The sequence below is a fragment of the Passer domesticus genome, chromosome 17, assembly GCF_036417665.1.
Source record: "Passer domesticus isolate bPasDom1 chromosome 17, bPasDom1.hap1, whole genome shotgun sequence".
In the NCBI taxonomy this organism is placed as follows: Eukaryota; Metazoa; Chordata; class Aves; order Passeriformes; family Passeridae; genus Passer; species Passer domesticus.
The window spans coordinates 11,689,911-11,712,360 of NC_087490.1; the positions used below are offsets into that span (position 1 = coordinate 11,689,911).

General features: G+C 50.6%; 4 protein-coding genes and 1 long non-coding RNA gene across 8 annotated transcripts in view; 2 read left to right on the forward strand and 3 right to left on the reverse strand.

The window, feature by feature from the left end:
• The window catches only part of SBNO1 (strawberry notch homolog 1), a 28,875-nt gene extending 26,481 nt beyond the window's left edge, over window positions 1-2,394 (reverse strand). The window contains exon 1 of one of the 2 annotated variants that reach the window (XM_064392284.1): window positions 2,231-2,394. The gene's annotated coding sequence lies outside the window, so the exon portion shown is untranslated. Of the gene's footprint in view, window positions 1-1,321; window positions 1,575-2,230 lie in introns of those variants that run through there. The other variant, XM_064392285.1, reaches the window with a different exon arrangement.
• Window positions 2,395-3,786: 1,392 nt separating this feature from the next.
• LOC135282482 (uncharacterized) lies at window positions 3,787-6,433 on the reverse strand. Its single transcript, XR_010348627.1, has 2 exons — window positions 4,537-6,433; window positions 3,787-4,065 (listed from the first exon to the last, which is right to left on the reverse strand). It is a non-coding gene; the product is annotated as an uncharacterized LOC135282482 (long non-coding RNA).
• Window positions 6,434-6,585: 152 nt separating this feature from the next.
• KMT5A (lysine methyltransferase 5A) lies at window positions 6,586-15,171 on the forward strand. Its single transcript, XM_064392289.1, has 8 exons — window positions 6,586-6,793; window positions 7,102-7,196; window positions 9,214-9,370; window positions 10,187-10,403; window positions 11,070-11,154; window positions 11,504-11,563; window positions 12,034-12,224; window positions 12,949-15,171. The coding sequence occupies exons 1-8, from the start codon at window positions 6,601-6,603 to the stop codon at window positions 13,157-13,159; spliced, it is 1,209 nt and encodes a 402-aa protein (XP_064248359.1). The 5' UTR covers window positions 6,586-6,600; the 3' UTR covers window positions 13,160-15,171.
• Window positions 15,172-16,361: 1,190 nt separating this feature from the next.
• RILPL2 (Rab interacting lysosomal protein like 2) lies at window positions 16,362-20,951 on the reverse strand. 2 transcript variants are annotated; one of them, XR_010348626.1, is made up of 5 exons: window positions 20,466-20,822; window positions 19,477-19,628; window positions 17,583-17,676; window positions 17,105-17,215; window positions 16,612-16,639 (listed from the first exon to the last, which is right to left on the reverse strand). XR_010348626.1 is itself a non-coding variant. In XM_064392292.1 (4 exons), exons 1-4 carry the CDS (start codon window positions 20,814-20,816, stop codon window positions 16,615-16,617), a joined length of 639 nt encoding a protein of 212 aa, XP_064248362.1. In that variant the 5' UTR covers window positions 20,817-20,951; the 3' UTR covers window positions 16,362-16,614. The 2 variants fall into 2 exon arrangements, 1 of the variants encoding a protein (XP_064248362.1); XM_064392292.1 differs by lacking the exon at window positions 17,583-17,676 and having other exon boundaries at window positions 16,362-16,639; window positions 20,466-20,951.
• Window positions 18,993-22,378, forward strand: SNRNP35 (small nuclear ribonucleoprotein U11/U12 subunit 35). 2 transcript variants are annotated; one of them, XM_064392291.1, is made up of 2 exons: window positions 18,993-19,102; window positions 21,409-22,378. In XM_064392291.1, exon 2 carries the CDS (start codon window positions 21,412-21,414, stop codon window positions 22,201-22,203), a length of 792 nt encoding a protein of 263 aa, XP_064248361.1. In that variant the 5' UTR covers window positions 18,993-19,102; window positions 21,409-21,411; the 3' UTR covers window positions 22,204-22,378. The 2 variants fall into 2 exon arrangements, with proteins under 2 accessions (XP_064248361.1, XP_064248360.1); XM_064392290.1 differs by lacking the exon at window positions 18,993-19,102 and adding an exon at window positions 20,825-20,961.
• Window positions 22,379-22,450: the final 72 nt, after the last annotated feature.

A 22,450-nucleotide genomic window follows, 5' to 3' on the forward strand; every position in this document is an offset into this window, starting at 1 on the left:
AGAGAGGTGTAAGGGCTGCCGAGCCCCATCCCACCCAACAGGATTCTCTGGTGGCCACGTGGGATCTGCTCATTTCACAGCTTTTGTCTCCAGAAGGCAACCTGGGTAACAGTTAAAACAAAAAAAAAACTCACCCAACCCCTTCTGGTCCTCTCCAAGTCACCATCCAATCAAAGAGCAAAGCCCTAATTAATGAACTCACTCATGCTTCCATGCCTTAACCTCAAGACTAGCAGTTAATTTTGCATTCACACGTACAAAGGTGTTCTCACAAAACCCAGAAGTTAACTCAGATCCTGGAAAAATCATTCCCACTTTTCCAAGGCTGGTTACCACTCAAAGCTTTCAAGGACACGAGGGACACTTCAGGGAACTGTGGGCTTCAACTCTGCCTCAATGCTTTTTAAAGACTGTTCTACAAAATTTACAACTGCCATGTTACACAGTCTGCAAATGTGAAACTCAGAAGTCCTGAAAATATTAAAAGACTTAACAATGCAATAATTTGGCATGAAATCTGCTTGCAGACTAAAAGGCTGGAGCTGGTAATTTGGCCAGCAGTGCAATTTTTAAGAAGTAAAATCTCAAAGAAAAAGAGCAGCACGTGAGCAGCAGGATCCTTAGTTTTAGCCTGGGAGGCAGGTCCAGGTGTGTCTCAAAGCACCATTACCCACATCCATGACCTGCTTCAACAGCTTTTAGAGTGGCTTTCAGCCAGTTTTGAAACCAGAGAAGTCTGGACAAAAAGACAAACTGCCCACATTTTATTTCTAAATATTAAGATTGCACACAAATATAACATCTCATGGCTGTGAGGGAGATACAGAATACCAATTCAAATGTCACGCTGTTACACAATTTCAATTCTTGCTTTACAACATCAACTACAGATTTTCATTTTGGGGGAGGGCAGCTTACAAAACATTAATGTATGTTTTTAAATAATTTTAATCCAGACAGAACCTTGGTAGTCTAAAGGGAAATAGTCTACCACTGAGTTAATTCCTAACTTCACACTGTGCCGTTTGATCACACTATTTTTTTTTACTCACTCTGGAGTTACCTAACAGATCAATTCAAGGGTTTTATTTCTAAGCATTGACAAAATCTGCCTCATCTTTAACAGGTATTAAACACGTAGAACCAGCCTATAAGTACCTGAAAGAAAGTACAAGAGTTCTAATTTATACTCTCAAATTCAGCGTGGAACCTAGTCAGCTACAAATAATAAATAAACAAAAAAAAAAAACCAGCAGAAAAACCCAAAAGGCCTCTTCCCCATCAGACTGCAGGAGCATTTCTACATTAAACTATTACTCACCCTAGCAACCTCTGTTTGAGGTGCGCTCGTTAGGAGTCCCTGGACTTTGAGGCCGTGTCTGCCGCCGCGGTTCAGCTCCCCGGGAGCAGCGGGGCCCCGGAGGGCTCGGCAGGGCGGGGAAGCCCCCGGGGGAGGCGGCGGGAGGCGCGGGGGGTCGGCGCGGCCGCCCCGCCACCTTCCCACCAGCACGTGTTCCCGCATAAACTTCCGGGTTGGGCCAGAATCGGCTGCGTAATCCCGTCCCATGCGCGACTTTTTGTTTCCAGACCTTCACCTCTTTAAAGATCCCTCCAACAGCACCGCGCTCCCGGGGAAGGGCGGGCGGGAGGGCTCCGTCTCACGGCGGCTTTCGGCACCATAAATCAAGCAGCCCCCATCCCCCCCCCCCCACGCCCGCCTCGTTTCTCCATTTCCAACCGCAACAATCAGCGGCCGCGGAAAGAGCGCACAAAGGCGCGGGCCGGCCCGGGGGGCTCTGCCCGCGCAGGGATGCGGCGGGCGGGGGGGGCGGCCCGAGGCACCGCCGCGCCCGCCCCCGTCAGAGCAGCGTTCCCCCCGAACCGGGGGGCCCCGCCGCCCGCCCCCGCACGCCCCCGGGCGCGAAGTTCGCGGGACAAGCGGGGCTGCGCCGGGGCGGCGGCGGCGCCCACCCCGCCCGCCGCGCCGCCCCCGGCCCACCGGGACCCCTGCGGGGGCGGCCGCGCCGCCTTCCCGGGCCGAGGCAGCGAGGGAGACGCGGAGCCGCTCCCAGCACAACGGGTCCTCCCCGGACACCCCCGCGCCGCCGCCGCGGGCCCCGCTGAGGAGCTGAGGGGAAGAAACCCCCGGGGCGGCCCCACGACGCGGGGAAGCGGCCGGAGGCGGCCGAGCAGGCGCGGCGCCAGGCATAAAGGGCGGCGCGGGACTTACTCTCCGTCGCGCTCGGTCCTCCCGCGGGCTCCTGGAAGTCTCCGCCGCCGGCCCCGCCGCCCGCCGCTTTCTAACTCACGGCCGCCATCTTTGCCCTCCCTCCCCTCACAGGGGAGGGGGGGGGCCGGGAGCGGGGAGAGGGGGGGGCCGCCCGCACCACGTGACCCGGGCCGCGCCTCCCTCCCCCCGCCGCGCCGCGCGCGCGCTCCCCGCCCACGTGACCCCGCCGGCCACCGCCCGCCGCTGGCGCGCGCGCGGCGGCCACGTGACCCGCTCTCCCCCCCCCCCCGCGGGCTCCCCGGTCACGTGGCCGCCGCCTCGCGCCCACCGCGCCCCCCCCCCCCCCCCCCCTTTTCCCGCCGCCGGGCCCCGGCGCGCGCTCGCCGCCCCGCGTCACGTGACATGCCGCGCCTCGGTTCCGCCCTGCCCTCAGCAAGAAGGCAGCAAGGTCCCCGTTCCGTCCCCCCTCCAAAAAAAAAAACCCGGCGTATCCACCGTCCTTCAAACAAGCGACGTCCCCGCGGACAGGCCCCGCCCCAGGGCGGCGGCCGCAGTCGAGCCCCGGCGCTCCGGGCCCGGTTCCCGGTAGGGTGGGGGGAGGGGAAGGCGGAGGCGAACGGCTGCGAGCGGTCACGTGACCCGCGGGCTCCCGCAAGATGGCGGCGGCCGGCGAGAACTCGGCGGCGCGGCGGAGCTCTCGCGAGAGCTCGCGTTTCTCGCTGCATCACGGGGCGGGGGGGGGAGGCGCGGTGCGCGCGCCCCCGCCTGAGGCGGCGCTGGCGGCACCGGGGGCTCCGAGGGCTCCGGCGGGAGGGGAAACGCTGTCACCCGAGCTCATCCCCGCCCGGGCTCCCGCCGCTGAACGCCTCTCACCCCAGGCGGGCCCCCGGTCCCGTTCCTCCGCGCTTGGCGGCTCCGAGCCCCCCGGTGCGGCCGGAGCCCCCCCGCCCTGAGGGCACCGCCGCCTCATCCCCCTCACGGCGCCGCGGAGTTCCTGCCGCAGGAACTCCCCCGGGAGAATGCACGGGGACAGCCCCGCTGCCCGCCCCGGGGATGTGCTGGCAGATGAGTTTTGCCCTGCGAATGTTGTGCAAGCTGCTAATGTGAAACTTGCTGCTGTAAAAAGTGAGTTAAAATCGACACCACTCATGCTAGTTTCACATTTGGAGACATTTTTTCTAGCGCTGGAGGCCCCCAGACTGAGAAGACTTGTTAAAAGAGACAATCTTCCAATAAAATGCTTTCCCAGTTGTGTAAGGACATGAAAATTTGTAAGAACTTTCACACAGAATTGAGCCAGACATAATTGAAGTGTGAGCAATCATGAGATTCCTTCAAATGATCAGTACTACTCATTCAATCTTGTGCAAGTTTGCTTATTTTATCATTAGACAAATTTAACAGGGATTAATATAACCAATGAAGGATTAGACAGATTAAGGCTAAACTATTTAAAGACAAAGCAACGTTAATTAAACTGACTTAAATAATTCAGATTAATCAGTGATGCTTCAGATGGAGAAAAAGACGACAGAAGTGAGGCCAGAGACCAGAAGAACAATTGAAATGGCAGCTTTTATCTTGGTTATTGCCCTCTGCACCTTCAGATGAAGGCATGATGAAATACAGCTCACACGTGCTGGATCAAACTTCAAATCTCAGCAGCTCTGTGCAATCGTGACAATAAAGAGAGGGTTTTGATGGCTTGAGTTGAAAAGGGAGTTACCTGTCAGCGTTTGTGATCATCCTCGACTGCAATAGGTGAGTAATCCACTGGTGGAAATGCTGCTTTCCATTGGCGTGGAACTAGCACAGGCACATTTATCTGCAGGACTCTGTTTCCATAGAATTTTGGCATGTAATTCACGGCTCTCACTGCACTTTCTAGTCAGAGATTTTTTTTCTTTATGTCATTGGTAGATACAATTCTGAATGTAATTATATTTTATAATCTCTGAAATGCAGTTAGCACCTACTGGCATTTTACTCTATGACTTTATAAAATGATATTGCTTAATGTAATACTCAGCAGTTACCCTCAGGGATTGTTTTTACTTGATTTCTAGTGGCTGAAGCACAAATTGTAGGGATTTCATCTTGTGAACGAGAAATTTGTGTAAATGCTGTCATTTATTTTGCAAATTGCAAATATGACAGGTGCTGTGTGAGAACTTGCTCTCAGGTGGGAATATTTAACAAACCTCTCCTTGGTATATTGGACAGAAAATTAAACTACGAATTCAAAGATAAAATAAGATTTTTTTTTTAAACTGGATGAAGTGTTCATCTAGACCCAAGAGATTTACCTTGAGGATTTTCTTCCCTTTCTGAGCAAATCACCGCCTCGCCCGCTCTCCCTTCCCCCACAAAACAATTTCACATTTCCGCAGTAAAACGTGGTGCTCGGGGAGCTGCTCATGCGGCACCACGGCCGAGAATATTTAGGTCACTGGGTTTTAGCGCTGCTCCCTCCGGATTCCGGATTCTCTCTCCCTGTGCTGCTGCGTGTCCCGAGCACAGCGACCGGGGCTCCGGCCGCGCTCCTTCGGCCTGCAGCCTTTAGCGTTTTAACTTCTCATCTCTGGCTTTTTTTAAGCCGGGCGAGGGGTGAAGCCAGCACGTTTTGCTAATTCACACCGCGATCCCACCGCGCCGGGAGCGGCGGCCACTTAGAGATGACGTTGTTTTCTTTGTTGCTCTCGGGGAAGAGAATTCCTTGGCTTCCTTTGCCCTCTACTGGTGGCCCGCACGGCTTCGATGCCAACTCACTTCCTTTGCTTAATATACATATATAAAATAATTATTTAAAACATACAACCCCCAACAGCTGGGCAAAACCACAGTCGAGGGCGCTTCCAGAGCTTTCCCAAGACAGTAGGGAGAGTGCTCCCTATTACTGCAAGAAGGAAATCATCTTAGTAATTTATGAAGATATTTTTTTTTCCAGTTGCATCCCAGCTGTGTGAAAAGCACAGTGCAAACTGGGGTGGAAAATCAGAGCAGTGTTTGCTCTGGTGCTTTGAGTACCTGCCTTGATGGAAGAGCACCATGGATGTTCATGGACGTGATGCCCAGAGGATGTCAGCTGGCTGCAGCTTTGAGTTTGCAGGAAAACACCCAGCGTGTTTTGCTTGCCTCTCTTAAATTCATGTGCCTGGTGATCGAAAACCCAGATGTGACAAATGTCAGTGTCGTGCAGAGTTTGTTCTGCCTTCTCCCAAAGTGCCAAATGCAGAGCTATCACAAGAAGAGGAGGGGCTGGCCTGGAATGCTGTGCTGCCTTCTGGGGCCCCTCTGCAGTCACACTGGATTCCTGTCCTGTGAGCCCCCAGCTGCTGTGTGACAGCTTAGAAAGGACAAGGCCCCGAGTTCTTGCTTAAGATGAGAAGGGTTTTTCCTGTCTTTGAGGGAAAGGATGGTTTTCAGCTGTATCGCTGACTGGCTGTTTATGTCCCTGTGGGAATGCCCGAGGGACAAGCAGCGGCCTGTGGCTGTAGATAAGCCCTGGGAGGGAAGCCACCCCCGTGGTGATAGCCAGCACGAGTGCCACCAGCCCTGAGCACCCTCAGGTAGCCTGGCTGCAGGAGGGTAACACAGATAGGAAACAGGAGCCATGCACGGTGCTCAGTGTAAGTGTTCTGCTTATCACGGAGCACCAAACTCCCCTGTGGCAACTTCCTCACTTCCACCATGGCACCCACTTGGCATCCATCCAGATCCCCGATCCATGCACGCTTTCCCTCATTGCTGCGTTGCTCTTTGCCATTTTGCTTTCCTGATTTCAAAGTGTATTTGCTAGTTCTGTTGGCAGCTTCTGACCAGGGAATCCTGGTGATAATGACGGCTCTATCATTTGGCTTTGTAATATTTTAGCTGCCCTCGTTATGGAATGGGGATTTACATAAGGTCTTGATGCTTTCGTGCAATGCTGCAGTATTACCCGCTCTCCAGCAAACTCGGAAGATGGAACTAACAGACTTACACTTCAACCAGGGAGATCTAAGCTAAGCATTGCGTAAAGCAGCCTAATAATTTCACAGAGCAGAGTTTTGCAATCCCGCCAGGATGAGGGGCTCCCCAGATCGCCGCAGCGAGGTGGCGGGGGCCGTGTGCCCTGCGGAGAGGTGCGGGAGGGACAGGGAGGTGCCGCTGAACGGGCAGGGCGGTGCGGGGGGACCCCCGGCCCCGAGAGCCCCGGCCCCGCTCCCGCGCGCTCCCACCCACGTGGCGCGGAGGGGCATGCCCTGCCGGGCCGCCAATCAGAGCGCCGCTTGCCCTCGGCACGGGCCAATCAGCGCCCAGCGAACACACATTTAAACCCCGTTCCCGGGAGCCGCAGCCACCGCGGTGTGACAGGGGGAGGGCGGGTTATGGCCGCTCGCGCCAATCGGAGGCCTGCGCGCGATGATTGGCAGGAGGTTAAACCAATGGGGTTGCCAGGGGTAACGCGGCGTCTCCCTGCGGAGCGGTTGGCGGCGGCGGGGACTCCGCGGGGACAGTCGGGGCCGCCCGGCGCGGGGGCTCCGGGGCGCGGGGCCGCCGCCGCCGCCCCCATGGCTGGAGGTGCGCGGGGCGCAGCGGGCACGAGCGGAGCGGGGCCGGGGCGCGGCGGGGCCGGCGGGGCTGGGCCCGCGCGGCGCGGGGCATCTCCGCGGCGCGGAAGCTCCTCCTGGGAGGTGCGGGGAGCCGGGGCCGGCGGGACTCCTCCCCCGCGCGGTGTGCGCAGCTCGCCGGGAAGGGGCTGGGCCGCCGCGGCTCGCCCTGCCGCATCCAGCCCTTTAAACATGGCGCAGGCCGCGGCGGCCGGGCGATGACCGCGGGCGGCAGCGCCGGACATGGCTCAGGCGCCGATCTTCCCCCGTTGCTCCTAGGGAAGAACATGCCCAAGACCAGGGCGGGCGGCGTGGAGAAGGCAAGCCCCGAGAGCGCCGAGAGGAAGGGCCCTAGCCGCCCCCGGACCGGCGGGGTAAGCAGTGCCCGGGCCGGGGCGGGCGGAGCGGGGCGGGCGGCTCCCGGCGGTCCCCGGTGCGCTCCGCTTCCCCCGCTGCGGGCAGTGCCGGGGAGCCGCGGGGCCCGGGCCTCCGGGAGCCCCCAAATCATTCACAAACCGGTTAACTCGAACTACAGTCGGACTCTCTCCGTGTTTCCCTGTGCCCTACCGCAGGCAGGCTCTGGGCTCGGCATTCCCTCCGTGCCATCTTCCCCGTCCTGCAGCTCTGTCCCGGGCAGCCTCCTTGCCTTTAGCTCCCAATGGAAATAGTTGTGGCTATCGCATTAAATCGCGGCGCCCCTCAGCAGGCAGCCTTTTTTGCTGCGCTGAGAAGATCTCCGCTCTCCGGGGTCTCAAGGCTGGCACAGACAAAGACGTGGCAGCGGCAGCGCCAAGAGCACAGCAGGCAGGGAGCTGGGAGTGAGGGAGGAAGCTGTGCTGGGAAAATTGCTGTTCGTTTCCTGTTCATGGGGTATTCAGAGCCTGAAAGCTCAGCTGGCAGGTGGACTGCTCTTCACTGCTTTGGGCTTTCTCCCCAAATGCCCGTATTTAAACTTCTTATTAAATCTTGAGGACTTTGAAGCTCAAGGCTCATTGCTTGCATTTGTTAAAACAGAGTGTTTTCATAGTATTTCATGCTTTGAAGCCCTGTTTTTTTTTTTGTTTTTTTTTTTTTTTTTTGTTTTTTTAAATAAGCAAGCTTTGACTTTCATAGGCCTTTCAGAAATATTGAAGGTCAGGGAGTGTCTGTCTGATTTTGTTTTTCTCAGGCTGTAATCGTAATCTCAATCATTTGTAGTTTATTTGTGGACTAGGATTTGAGCCTTTAACTGGTCTGATTTTGTGTGAATTATGTACATAGGAAGTTTGTTATTCATGACCACGTTAATTATTAAAATTGTCCTATCTGTTCTATTGTGTACTTTGTTTACTTCTGCAGTGTCTGTGACTGAAATGCTGAGGTATTTGTTTAGTCAGCTATGTTTGAGCTATCTTTTTTTAACTACTGGGACCCTTTGTTCCTTGCTTTTCTAAGAAAATGGATGCATATTTTTGTTGTTTTAACTGGCATGCAATGTCTGAAAATTACTTTTGGTCGAGTCAAACTATAGCCAAAAAAAAACTCATTCTGCCCAAGTTGCATCTGTTTGTCCAGACACTGAGATTTCATGGTTGGAATGTGCCTGACCTACCCTGCACAGCAGAGCCAGGTGGCAGGAGGCTGGGACAGCAAAGGTGACAGGGCTCCACTAATCTTTGCTAAATTTGACCCTGCTCACTGTTGGCATCTTGGAGCCTGAGCCGGTGACAAACCCCAGGCTCTGTGGTGTCTGCCCATGCCAGAGGGTTTTGCCATTTTCCTGACTGGGCTTTGCATAGATTCTTTAATGGGCCTTTTTTTGCCATACACAACCTTTACACTTTATTTTTATGTCATATAATGGATAAAATATAGCACTGTTTATCTGCCGTGCTTTGCTGAGAGGTGTCACTCAAGGTAGGCTGTAAAACTGATTCCTGTGCTGCTCAGTTGAGCATATAATTTGCTGCAACAACATTTGACTCCTCCTGAGAGTAGCTGGGTAGCTCATACCTCTCTGGCTGTGAGAGCTCTGTGCTGGGCCTGGGCAATTTTTGCTGCACTATTCATATTTTTTTTGGCCTGTGCTCTTTGAGGCTGCCTTCCTCCCCAGGAGCTCAGGCTTGGGGTTTTTTTAGCACCAAAGTTCATACTGTGAAGCACAAGGGTGGAGGCTGGAGTTAGCTATGACTACCCCATCCTGCCACATTTTATTATTTAACTCCCAGAGTGCTCAGCACTGTTGCATTTTCACTTAGAAATCACAACCTCAGTGAGGGTGATGCTTCAAACAGTGTAATTTGCATCAGCACAATCACCTGTCAGCCCTGCTTGCTGCAGACTGTTGTGGATGCCAGCTTCAGGTTCCTGGAATCTCTTTTCTGAAAGGATTTTTTGTTGGGTCTGTTTTAGGAGAATGTGTTTATTGGTCAATCCAAAATCTACGGCTACCTGAACCCCAGCAAAGCTCCTGGTGCTCGCCCCCCACTTCAAGAAGAAAACTCTGTCATGTATCACGAGGTGAAATGTCAGGGCAAAACACTAAAGGAAACCTACAGGAAAGGAGCTGGTAAGATTGAGCTTTGGATTGCTTATCTTGGTAAATGTGCTCCCACCCCCCCAATTCTGACATTTTCATCAAGAAATAAAAGCAGTGAGGAGGAGCCCAGATTGTGGATGCTGAGTGCCAGGCTTCACAGTGACTAGAAATGGGAGTGTTCAGTAAGTTTATGAAGGGGAAGAAGACCCATCTGGCTCTGTGTTTAAAGGTGCATTTAACAGCCTTGGTAATTTGTCAAAGCTCTTTGATGCAAGCACTTTTACAAGCAGGTATTTTCAGTCACGTTTAATGCAGGGAGTGTCAGACTTTCTGGAAACTTGGGGCCTTTAGTTCCTAATTTGGCTCCCCAGTTTTGACAAGGAAGTGAAGATAGCTTCAGCTTGTCCCACTGCTGAGGCCTTGCAGCTGTGCTTCTTTTCTCCAGTGAGACTGAAACATCTGTCTCAGCAGATGGGACTGTTAAACCTGATTATTTACTCTACATAAAAACGTTATTGGGCTTTAAAGCACTCTCACCTACCTCTGAGTCAGTTGTGTGAGGAGGAGGATGTGGTTGCATTGGGGTAGGATGCAAAAAACCAAGTAAATGTTGGTTGTGGGGAGTGTAGATTTCTTGTCAGTGCCAGCCCTTTAGCTGCCATGGATTTATCCTGGGTGGCATTGGCCACTTGGTGCCAACATCTGCAGCTGCTGAGCCCAGCAGTGCAGGGTCATTGCTGTCCTTTTGCTCTCATTTGACAGAGCTCTAAACCACTGGAATTAATTTAAACACTTGAGTATAGTTGACCCTAAGTTCAGAGCCTTACTCGATTTCCTTGTCACCAGGAAAAAAGAATGGTGGCAGAATAGTTGAAGGTGCTGTGAAACCAGAAGACCAGAAGGATAAGGAAGGTGGGTGCAATCCTTTGGTGCCCTCCTCTGATCAAAACCAAGAAACTGTGGAAACCCAAAAGACTCCCCTGCCTGCAGAGTGTGCTGAGGAGGCCAATGCAAAGCCAGCTCAGAAGAAGATGGTTAAAGCAAAACGAGGACCAAGGAAAAAGTAAGTGATTTGTGGAATTGTGAAAGGACAGCTCTTTGTTTTCTCAAGAATATCACGCTTTGAAAACCCTAAAATAGCATCTAAGTACCTATTTTGCAGAGGACTTGCTTGTCTTGAAAGCAAGGTTACTGTGTTCTATTGTTCTATCAGAAGTGAAACATTTGCTGGTCACCTATGGAAAAAAAAAATTAATGAGCCATTAAGACCTACTTTCCTGTGGACAAATGGGAATGTGTCTTGTCAGAAACAGAACAGTTGGAGGCTTCCTGGCTGAGCTGATCTCTTTCTCTTGGTATCAGAGTAATGTGACCTAACATTAATGAATTCCTTGCCAAGCAGTTTTCATGACCTAAATTTTCGAGTGCCTTCTGGCAAGGCACGCAGGGGGCCCCAGACTTGTAATGTGACCTTCAGTGGATTTCCAAGGACATCTCACTTGTATTGTTCAAGAATTAGTACTGGAGCAATGGAGATAGTGTGGGGAGGAAAAGGGATGTAGCTGTGGCTTGAAGCTAAGAGTAATGATAAAATCCACTGATTCCTACTGATCACCTTTCAACTTACCAAGCTCAAATAAAAATTTCTTGCACGTACCTTTGCTCTAGTGGCGTGACTTAACAAATAGTCTGAAATGTGTGTGTGTGTTCTCTTTTTCTTCCTCCTTAGAACACAAGGAAGAGCACCAAACCGAAAAGTGACAGATTATTACCCAGTTAGAAGAAGTTCCAGGAAGAGCAAATCTGAATTGGAGGTAGTGCTTCTTGTTAAAATGACATTACTTAGAACATGTCTGATTAGTTGAGAATTTGGGGAAGTGTGTAACTATGGTTTCTACTCCAAATGCAAATAAAGTTGTGCACTTGAAGTATTGTTAAGAACATGGTTAAAATTTGGAAAGGCTGCTCCAGTTTAGAACAGAATCTAGCTGTTTATGTATTTTGGGGGGCAGAAATCTGTCTTTCTGCTGTTCAGTTTGCTGGAAATGTGAGATGGTTTGGAACAATGAGTGTCATTGGTGGGTAATTTCCTTCCAGCTCTAGAAGAAGCTACAAAAGCTATCAATAATACTGTGGTTTTGTTTGTTCTTGTTCATTCTGCAGACTGAGGAAAGGAGGAAAATAGATGAGCTGATTACAAGTGGGAAGGAAGAAGGAATGAAGGTAACTGCAGTGCCAACCGAAGTGGTCATGTATTGTTTTTTACACAGTGTCTTGATGTTAATCAAGAACAGAACTCAGTCTCAGGACCCTGCAATTCTCTGAAAATGCAGGAAAACTGGAACACACAGTCCCTCCTTCTAGTGAGCAGTGTTGGTCTCTGAAGGCTGTGTCTGTGCAGCCTCTGTTATAGATATTGAGGGGGCTTTAAGGTCTTTACAAAAATGCACTCCTAAGTTCTTTGATTGGAAGACACTGTGTCCAGCTACCCAGTAACTCAGAGTGTGTCCCAAACTCATCCTGCATTTCTTCCACAGTGCCATGCATTGTGCTTCTACAGCTTTGTGTGCAGTACACACAAATTCCCTTTTGCAGCAGTTTTTTAATGACAAATCATTTCCTAGTAATCAGCATGTCTGCAATGATGTAAATCAGCTGGGAAATGAGAAAGTATTTTCTTTTCAACTCAACAGATTGATTACATTGATGGCAAAGGGAGAGGAGTAATTGCTACTAAACATTTTAATCGAGGAGAATTTGTGGTTGAATATCACGGGGATCTCATCGAGATCACTGACGCCAAGAAACGAGAGGCTGTGTATGCTCAAGACCCATCCACAGGCTGCTACATGTACTACTTCCAGTACCTCAGCAAAACCTACTGGTAAGCTCAAGTTGCCATTGATAGAGGCTTTGAATGCTGCTAATTCTTTCCTTGTTTTTATGCAAATTTTTTGTTTTTAATGGGAACTGTGAATTATGAAATCTTTTGGAGCACTGATCCATGGCCTGAGAGCCTCCTATACATCTGGGCTATGAGGAATGGTAGGTGACTCAAAGCCCTCTTCTTTGAAGTACAGCACAAGCTATGTGGAGAGTTGCTCTGCTTGGATGAGGCTTGCAGTTCTGCAGTGGTCTTCTGCCTAAATTTATCCTCTTGTAAAATGGACTCCTTTATCTGAGTTGCAAGGAGTTGGTTTGGGAAGCAGGATGGACAGACTCCCTGGAAGAGAAATATTTCTTTCAACTTTGACTGGGTGTCCTTGTTGCTCTAGTCTCTGACACCCACTTCAGTCCAAGCTTTATCATTTTTTTCACATCTGGATTCTGCTGTTCCTGGAAACAGGCAGCTCAAACAGTCCAAAGATTTGATTTTCTGGGTTTTGTACTAACTTAAAAATCTCCCAGAGTTGTTTCAGTTTCCCTGCCTTGCCATATTATGGCTGTCTATCCAATCATGGTTCTGTAATGTAACATGATAACATTCTGTTTCCCCTTAATTTTTCAAGACCTGTGTGGATTCCTCCTCCTCTGTGTGATTTGCACTTGGGGTTTGTCTCAAAGCCCCCGTCCCAGGCGCCATCCGCGCTCTGTTCTTGCTCTTTCAGTGTCGATGCTACGAAAGAAACGAATCGCCTGGGGAGGCTCATTAATCACAGCAAGTGTGGCAATTGTCAGACCAAGCTCCACGACATCGATGGTGTGCCTCATCTCATCCTCATAGCTTCCAGGGACATTAAGGCAGGTGAAGAACTCTTGTACGACTACGGAGACAGAAGCAAAGCTTCCATTGAAGCTCACCCGTGGCTGAAACACTAATTCACCTTCTTGTTTTGGGGTTTTTATTTTTGGACTGAGTGTTCTACAAGGAGTCAGTGCGTTTTTTTTTTTTCTGCCCTCACTTCCCTCAGCTTTCTTAGTGGATGGCTTATGGTCTTCCGAGCTCCTTAAAAACTGCCTTTTTGCTTTGCAGTATTGAAATACCTGTTATAGTTTTCCAGGCAGGCTTGAATAATTGATCTTAGATTGCCAAAACTTTTATATCACAAAAAGAAAACCCTCCTTAAAATTCGAATGCTTCTGTATAGTGACCAGTGCCACTTGAGCAGTGAAAGACTTGCACAGAAACTTAATCACTGGGGTTGTGCTTCTGCTTTTGCAAGGATATCTCACGCCCCACTTTGGGGTGCTGAACTTGGCTTTAGGACAGAAGTACTGCTGTACTCTGACTTGGTCATCCAGTGGCTTGACTGCCTGTCAGACTGCTTTTCACAGCCCACTGCTGACAGGCTTCTCTGAGATGGATGCTACTGTCATTCTCAAATAATTTGTGGTAGGAATCCAGTTTCTCCTGTGTCATACATTCTGTTGGCAATGAACTCCAAATGCACTGGCACTGAGGGAAAAGGATGGTCAGATTGACTGCTTCCTTTGGAGAAATTACTTCCAGCCAAATGAGGATAAATTTTGATAGACTGGGTTGATACTGATTACAGATGTGAAGATAGAACTTCACAGTGAGAATTAATATTTGACATTTACTTATTTTCTAAACTTTGAGAAGGTACCTTTTTTACAGTCGATGGCTGATTTTTGGAGGTGTCTCCCAGAGGATTTTAAAGAAGTAAAAATTCTCTCCAAAAAGATTTTATATTACCTTCCTATGCTAATTAGCCACATCAGAAGCTATTTATTTACTGTGAATGCTTGAAGTAGAGCATAGTGGTTCCAAAAATAGGAGTCATCTTCATATGCAGCTTCAAACTGTAGTGATGGAGTTCATGCAGTGAAGAAAGTAGATTCCTTATTGCCTGGTCCTGTAGGTGTGTCCAGCACAGCCTGGTCCCACTGTCTCACATGGGAGTGGAGTTCTTGGCATCTCGTGGCTGTTTGGATGTTTCTGTTGGAGAGCCAACTCTGGGATATAGGCAGGCAATACAATGCAGGTCCTTTATGTTAAAGAGGAATTCTTACCAGTTGGAATTTTTGCCAAGGCAGGCTTGGCATGTGTGTAGATGAAAATGGCTGTGAGCCATCAGCCACGCTTGCTGCTGGAAGATGTCAGCAAGGGATCTGTGGCTCTGTTAATGTCTTCTATTCCTCATGTCTTGAAGGCTGCTGCTGTTCCAGCTGAATGCCCTCTAGACAATCTTATGCTTGCCTATGTGATAGGTCAGATAGCAACAACATCCTGGTTGTGTGCTCCAGCAGCAAGAGAGGTGGCTTAGTGATGTATTTTTTAAATTAAAAACTTGAAGACAATGTCTCTGTAAAATAAAGATTATATTTATTATTGATGAAACGGCTGCTATACTACCTGTCTCCATTGCAGTTTTATGAGCATTTTGAAAGAAAGCTGTGAAAATCATTAGCTATTAAATGCTTTATATTATTTACTGCTTCACACAAGGCAAACTCGTCAGAGCAAGCCTGGGTATCTTCCCATTTCTGAAGAATTAACTGGAGACGTGTTACATTACGTGTACTGAGTTTCAGGTAAGCCTCACTGGTCAACTTGTCTGAGTTGGCACTGATTTTTCTCTGGTCTCAGTAACAGAGACCTCAGCAATGTGTACAGTGTCCTGTTAAACTAGAGCACTTCCCTTAAGTCAAAATTGGAATAATTTTTTAAAAATTTTATTTAAACATTTATGTGTTCTCTATCAGGTTGAATAGCTTAAAACCTCTGTACTTCAGCATCACTTTTGTAAACAAGAAAGGGGAAAGATCTCCCTGTTTTACATAAAAAGAAAATGTCTTCTCTGAAAGCTTAACTGGTAATTGAGTAGCACTGCGTTGGAGGATGGAAATAAAGCTCATGTTGCACTGCATCTGTATCCTTTACTTTTCTAGGCACACATAGAGATCTAGAGATCTATCTCAGTGTGTTTCTCACAGCAATGTGTCATTTGGTGTTTATCTCTGTGCCTCACAGGAAGGCTTCATCTTCTAACAAGGTGTCACAGGGAAAGATGCCCTTGGGTTGGGAGCTAAACTGCTTTTTTTTTTTAAAGGAGATTGGAAAACACATCCCTGGATAAGCCATAGAAGAGGATGGAATTCAGATCACATGTAAGCATCTCTCTTCAGCTCAGAGGTGCATCCTGGCTGTTGCTGATTGTTTCTTTGTTTCATTTTTTTTTCTCTGTACAAAGCCTCTGCTCAGGCCATGCAGTAACTGCCTTCCCTGCTGCCATGCTCTAGAAAATACACAATGAGGGCAGGGCCAGGGCTTATTGGTATTTTGAAGATGGCAAAAGGACCTGAGTGGTTCTGTGCCTGGCTAAAGCAGCTGGCTCAGCTCAGCCAGCTGTGGTTGGCCTTGCTCACAGCCAGCTGTTCCTGACCTCTGCAGGGAGGCTGCAGCTCTGCTTCTGCTCAGCACATCCACCCTGTGCAGCTGAGCAGATCTCTGAGGTGCCCTATATTTCTCATGCTGCCAGTGTAGGAGAGGGAATCAAAAGACTTCAGAGCCTGCTTTTATTTCTGAAGAGAGTAAGATCACAGTTTGATACCTGTCACTGCTTCTTTTATGTCTGTTCAGACTTCTGCTCTGGATATTCTACCTTTCTAAATGGAGAACCTAATTGGTGTCTTTCAAGCTTCTTTTCCCACTCCTCTGTTTGCCCTATATGCTTCCACTGGTGCTAAATCTCATTACTGGGGCCAACACACAGCTTGTGGCAGGTGATTGAAAGAACAGAGCTTATGCAAAGCACAACTCCCTACCACAGGAGACCTTCAGCTGTCAGAAATGAAATGTTTGGTGCATCTGTTCCAGTCTGAGCACTGCCTGCACCTCAGCCCTTCACGTAGGCAGAGCCCAATTGCAGCAGCTTTTCTTCCTTTGCTGTGCTTTCCTCCACTGTTCACCTCACCCCCAACAACCACTTGTGAATGGCATGTTTCTATGACCTTAATACTACAAAATAATCTGGGCTGAATGTTTTGATAGCTGGACAGGATAAGTCTGCTGTAGAACAGATAATCACAGGCACTTTTAATAAGAATAAACCCCAGCTTTGTATAAACATTTTATTTTCTACATGTGGATAATATCTGACAGTAAGAAATACAAAAAGTGTCTGTTTCAAACAGTTTCTGAAAAAAGCAGAGTAAAATCTATTCTGAAAGAATATTATACAACATGATTTTAATGAGATTGCTCATTCTCTACAGTAGGAGTGATGCTGCTGCTTCCAGGCATTGTCTTTCCCAACGCCTCTGAGGCTCATCAGTGCCATTCTCAAAAGCAGCAAAGTCCTTGAGGATGCTCATTTTCCATGTTTAAAAGAAAACCTAAAAAAAAAGAAGAAATCAATAGCAGAAAGGAAACAATAATGTACAACTGGAAAACAAGGAACAGGCAGGGAGCTGGCCCTGACAATGTGCTATTTTGGGGGACTTTAGGGACAGACCCTGAGCTTGTGGGTTTTGTGTACAATGTAAACAAAGCCTGGGGCCAGCTGGGGTGCTCCCACAGCACAGCCCTGAGGGGCTGGCAGGGGAGGCAAGTATTGAATCATTTTGCTCAGGAATCTTGTTTTTCCTAGGAAAAAAGTGACTCCCTGCTTGCCTGGGTGGAGGTGGCTTTCCTGTGCAGTGCTTTTTCCCCAGGAAGAGATTGCTTTATCAGGTTTTTAACTTTACATGGAGAGCAGCAAACAATATCCAGCCAACTAGGCTAAAGTTCAGCATCCACCCTGTGTAAGGAGTGGGCCATGTTCTCACAAATTCTGCCCCAAAAGCTGCAGATAAACTCACAGCCTTTTGATGATTGTCTTCTCTTCACTGTTCTTTCTGGTGCCAGCACTGCTGCCACTGGCTTCTTTGTCCAGTTCTTCAGTTTGGTCCCTTTTCTGTGAGATGATCCCACTGGGAAAAGAAATGGTTTTGTTTATTTTTGTGGGTTTGTGCAGAGTGTGACAGAGCATGAGTTAGACCTCTCACTGGACATGGGTGAATGAGTGTTCACAGGACAGGGATGGCAGCTTGCCTCTTGCTTGTACTGAACTGAAAATAATGAATTATTATCCCTGAATACAGCAATGTAATGGTGCCAGGGTTATGCTTAGAACACTAAAAAAGTAACAAGATGACTTCTTCACAGAGAAAAAAAATGGCAAATCACAATGGGGGTGAAAGGGAAGTGTAATCACACTTGGATTTGTGCAAAAGTCCAAGGGCAGGAGGATGGTGTGGACACAAATGGTGAATTTCTGCAGGGGTGGATGTGTGGTACCTCCAGCGCAGCCACCCAGGCTCACAGCAGGCCTGGGCACAGATGGGAGATTCCCAGCTCCCCTGCAAGGCAGGTGCCTGTTCCTCTTTCCACCCTACAGAGGAGAGAAGAAAGGCTTTGCCTCAGCTCTAGATTTTGCCATCTCACTTCGGTGTTTCTACACTCCAGAAGCTGGAACCGCCTACTCCAGACAACAGTTTCGGTTTGACCAAAGGGTGTTTTCCCTGCCTGGAACAGGGTGAGATTTTCCCAGCCTGCACACTCAGTGTTTTCACAGCGTGTCCTGAGCTGACCTCAGTCACTTGGAGAGCTCAGTGGATCACAGCCTGTGACTGCAGTAGCTGCAGGCGGAGAGTAGCCAAGCAACACTCAACTGGATTGGGAAATAAAAACACAGAGCACTTCAAAACTGGTGTGACAGCAGGCATGGGGTAATTCTGAGGCAGACTCTCTTGGATAAATGAGACAATGAGCTGTTGGGTGACACTGCAGAGCTCTAACATCTGCATAGTAACTTCTACCCAGAAATCATGATGAAAAATGCAGCCCCCAAACACCACCAGTCACTCTGAGCCAGTCTCTGAGATGTTTGTTACCTTGTTATGCAGAGCTTATTTCCAACGTGTACAAAGCATTTTAGAACATATATTTATCCTCTTCTCCTGCACAATTACTGTTTACTACAATTACTCTTTACTACAATTACAATTAGGATTTTATGTGACTGTTTAGAGGGAAAATAGGCTTTGGCTTAAGCTGTAACACTGTATGAGGAGATAACCTCACAAATTACTCGACCTGAAAAGCAGCCCTGCCCTGCTCTTGGTGCACAGCACTGTGACTCAGATCACTAAAAACCTGAAAACATTCCCACTGTTACATTTTTAACTTGGCCTGTACCAAACTGTGTAACAGCTGGGAAATCAAAGCAAGAAGCCATTCCACTGCTGCACAGCAAAGCAGCCAGCTGAGCTGGGGAAGTGCTGTCAGGCCGTTTGTAAATTCTTGGATTGAAGTGTAACTTCTTGGCTTGACCTGCCTGTTACAGGCAAGGCAAAGGGCGGGCTCGCTGTATCCAGGAGGGTGCTGCTGAGATGTCCCAAATGAAACCTGATGTGCTCAGATTAATCTTCCAGATTAAGAAGAAATTTCTTGACCCAAAGAGTTTATAATCCAACCTGATGAGAGGGGGCAGAGGTTGGGAAGGAGAGCCTTTGGGGTGAATGAATTTGTAGCACCGAGATCAAGACCCTTCCCACATCCCACCCTTTGACTCACAGATTCCCTTCAGGAAAGACCAAACCCTTCTCTGAAATCACTTGCAAGGGCCTTACACAACCCTCTGCTGGCTGTCTTAAAAACCCCACAGATTATCATGAGTGATGAAAGAGCTCAATATTCTGTTTCTAGGTCAGTGTCACACCCCCGTGGGAGGGAAGGACCGGAGATCAATCAGCATCCTGCTGCAGGAGGAAGGAAACTCTGCCTGCAGCTGAGCTGGAAACCCCCCGTGCTCTTTGGTATGTAGTGTGGCTTTAGACACAGTGTGTGTGCAGCTGCTGTGGCTGCACAGATGAATTCCTGTGCACAAGAACCCAGCCTGGATGTGGAGTGGGAGTAACTCTGCGTAGGCTGAGAGTGGGAGAGTTATGGGAATGGGCCGAGAACTGTGCAGAGAAAAGGGAGTTTGGTTTTTAAATCGTGTTGCATAGACACTTCATTGTTCCCCCATTTTCCTTTGCTCACTTGTATGCTCTGGGGAGCACAGGGGTCACTTACATACCTGGACAGTGCCCATCCTGACCTAGGGGCCAAACCTGCAAGACTCAACTGGTGAGCTTCATGAAGTACTCGTTATTAGCAGTATTAGTTCTCTGCTGACTTCAAGCTTTACCTCTTATAGCACTGCAGCTCCTCTTGCACCACCAGCAGCTGAGCTTTCAGCTGGTTCCTCTCTTGCAATACATCTCGGAGCTCCTGTAACGTGAACCGGGGCCGGTTGGGGTCTGTGAGGTCTATCACCATCTGATCTGGTCCAAGGCTGGGCTGTAAAATAAACAGTGGTGGATCTTGTAACCTCTCAAAAAACTCAGCATTCAGAGAGTAAAATATCTGGATTTTATAAATGTGGAATTTTTAGAACTGGTATGAATTCATCACAACCCTGATTTTTTTTCCCCCAAGCAGTTAAGTATAGTTCTTCACATTTTTTTGTATTCCCTTAGTGACTGTGTTCCCCAGCCAAGCATAGGCCACAACTGTGACAAGATCTGACCACAGTTAAAAGCAAAGTCTCTGTTCGGAAGAGTTTGCAATTTAGTTGTCAAGATGCTTTTACCAGATTGTTCTCAGATGATGAGTGAGGCTGAGCCATCTAATGCCACACCAAAATTCCGTGTCAAAGAAAGGTGAGAACTGAACTCGTAGTAATGAAGACATCAATTTCCCTCGCAGGGGGTAACAAAGCCTCAGTGTTTGCATACAGTTGTCTCCATGGGGCCGGTGCTGTGCCAGAGCTGAACACGGTGGGTTTGCACTCTGAACTTTGTGTGTGACTGACCCAGCTTTGCTGGGTCAGTCACTGGAGCGAGGAATGCACAGCACCGCGACCTCCCCGACGGAAAGAGCTTCCAGGCTTTCACGGCCAAAGACGGGAAGTGACTTTGTGAAACTCGCCCGGCTGACAAAAAAGATACCACAAGTATCGGCCGGGCCAACTGGTGCGGCTGTGGGTGCGCTCCGCGACCCGCGCGTGGTGTGCCCGTGCTGGGGAAGGAGCCCGTGTTCTGTGTGTGGCCCGTGTGTCCCGGCCGTGTCCCGTGTGTCCGTGTGTCCTGGCCATGTCCCGTGTGTCCGTGTGTCCCGGCCGAGTCCCGCACCCACCTGCGGGGCGCTGCCCCGGGCCGCCGCCCGCAGCTGCTCCAGCTCCCGCCGGAGGCTGTCCCGCTCCCGCCGCAGCTGCTCCTCGGCCACGCTGCTCTCGCTCACCAGCGCCTCCAGCATCTCCAGCACCCTGACGATCCTGAACTGCAGCCGGGCGCGGGCGGCGGGCAGCTGCGGCCCGGCGCGGAGCTGCAGCAGGTCCCGGCCCACCACGGAGGAGATGTCGTAGACATCCGCGGCCGTCAGCTGGAACGGGCTCTTCTCCAGGGCGCTCTCCGGGCCGCCATCCTCCTCCTCATCCTCATCATCCTCCTCCTCCAGCTCCTCCTCCCCGCCCCGGCCCCGCTCCATGCCCGCCGCTCCCAGCCGGGCCGGGCGGCGCTGCCGGCGGCGCCGCGGGCGGAGCGGCTCCTCCCGCCCCCGGCGCTCCGCGGCCCCGCGCCGCTTCCCGCCCTGCCCCTTCCCCTGAGGAGGCACCGCCCGCGCTGCGCTGCCGGTAAGGGACGGGGGCCTCCGGCAGCCCCGGGAACCGGCACCGAGGCCTTTCCGCAGCGCCTCGGCGGCTCCGGGAGCGGGGCGGGGGGACTGGCGGGCTCCGGGAGCGGGGAAAGGGGCTGAGATCGACCCCGGCGGGGGCGGCTGCGGCTCCTCAGAGCCGGGAGAGCCGCGTCCCACCGCTGAGGGGACAGGCGGCGGCGGGAGCGGGGCTGAGCGGCCTCCTCGGCCCGCGGGGCAAGGCCGGGGCCCCTCAGGCCGGGGTAGGCCAGGGGAGGATGCGGCTCCCGACACGGCATGTGGGCTCGAACAACAGCGACACAGCTGGTTTGTTTTCGTGTGTCACACTTCATTTATGGATGAACACAGTGCAGCGGTGCTGGAAGCGGTTCCTGCGCGGGCTGTTGTGACACCGCCGTGAGCCCGTGCCGTGTGTTCTCCCCACCAGGCAATGGCTGACTGGGCCCCCATCGCGAAGGAGTACGACCCCCTCAAGGCTGGCAGCATCGATGGCACGGACGAGGAGCCCCACGACCGGGCCATATGGCGGGCGATGCTGGCGCGGTACGTACCCAACAAGGGCGTCACGGGAGACCCTCACCTCACCCTCTTCGTGGCCAGGCTCAATCTTCAGACCACAGAAGAGAAGCTAAAGGAGGTTTTTTCCCGCTATGGAGACATCAGAAAGATCCGTCTGGTTCGAGACCTGGTCACGGGGTTTTCCAAGGGTTATGCGTTTATTGAGTACAAAGAGGAGCGTGCGCTGCTGAAGGCCCACAGAGATGCCAACAGGCTGGTCATCGACCAGCATGAGATCTTTGTAGACTTTGAACTGGAAAGAACTCTCAAAGGATGGATTCCCCGGAGGCTTGGGGGTGGGTTTGGAGGCAAAAAAGAATCCGGGCAGCTGCGGTTCGGAGGGCGGGACAGACCTTTCCGAAAGCCCATCAATTTGCCAAACATGAAGAACGATTTCTATGGAGAAGGATCATCAGAGAAAAGAAACTGGTCTCGTGAGGGAACGAGGGACTGGAGAACGAGGGACCGGGAGCACGAGAGGAGCAGGGACAAACGCTGGCCAGAAAGGGAGAGGCCGTGGGCTTGGGGTGACAGCGAGAGAGACTCCAAAGAGGAGAGGAGCAGGGGGAGGGAAAGGAAGGACAGAGACAGGAGGGACAGGGATAGAGACCGCAGCAGGGACAGAGACACCAAGAAGCAGAGAGATGATGATAAGCACCGATAGGTGACCGTGCCTTGTCCTTGGGGCTGTGACAGCATTCCCAGAGCAAGCTGTGGTGCTGCACCTTGTGCCTGTGCCTCTGCTGCCAGCAGCTCTCCATGATTTGGTTCCTGCTGCAGTTCAGATGTGTGTTGGATTGTTCTTTAGAGAAAATAAATTTTGTATCATTGTTTTTGAACTGGTGACTGCTGTAAGAAATGCACCGTGTGTAGAGAATGCCCCTGAGCTGAGCACACACCTTGTCTGGCTG

Excerpts from the sequence above, each read along its gene's own strand:
- KMT5A (XM_064392289.1), top strand. The coding sequence starts at position 6,601 with ATGGCCGCTCGCGCCAATCGGAGGCCTGCGCGCGATGATTGGCAGGAG. Across the intron at positions 7,197-9,213 it reads GCCGCCCCCGGACCGGCGGG|GAGAATGTGTTTATTGGTCA; the intron begins GTAAGCAGTGCC and ends GGTCTGTTTTAG. Across the intron at positions 12,225-12,948 it reads TACCTCAGCAAAACCTACTG|TGTCGATGCTACGAAAGAAA; the intron begins GTAAGCTCAAGT and ends TTGCTCTTTCAG.
- RILPL2 (XM_064392292.1), bottom strand. The coding sequence starts at position 20,816 with ATGGAGCGGGGCCGGGGCGGGGAGGAGGAGCTGGAGGAGGAGGATGAT. Across the intron at positions 19,629-20,465 it reads CCCGGGGCAGCGCCCCGCAG|CCCAGCCTTGGACCAGATCA; the intron begins GTGGGTGCGGGA and ends TTTATTTTACAG. Across the intron at positions 17,216-19,476 it reads GAGCTGCAGTGCTATAAGAG|TGGGATCATCTCACAGAAAA; the intron begins GTAAAGCTTGAA and ends TTCTTTTCCCAG.
- SNRNP35 (XM_064392291.1), top strand. The coding sequence starts at position 21,412 with ATGGCTGACTGGGCCCCCATCGCGAAGGAGTACGACCCCCTCAAGGCT.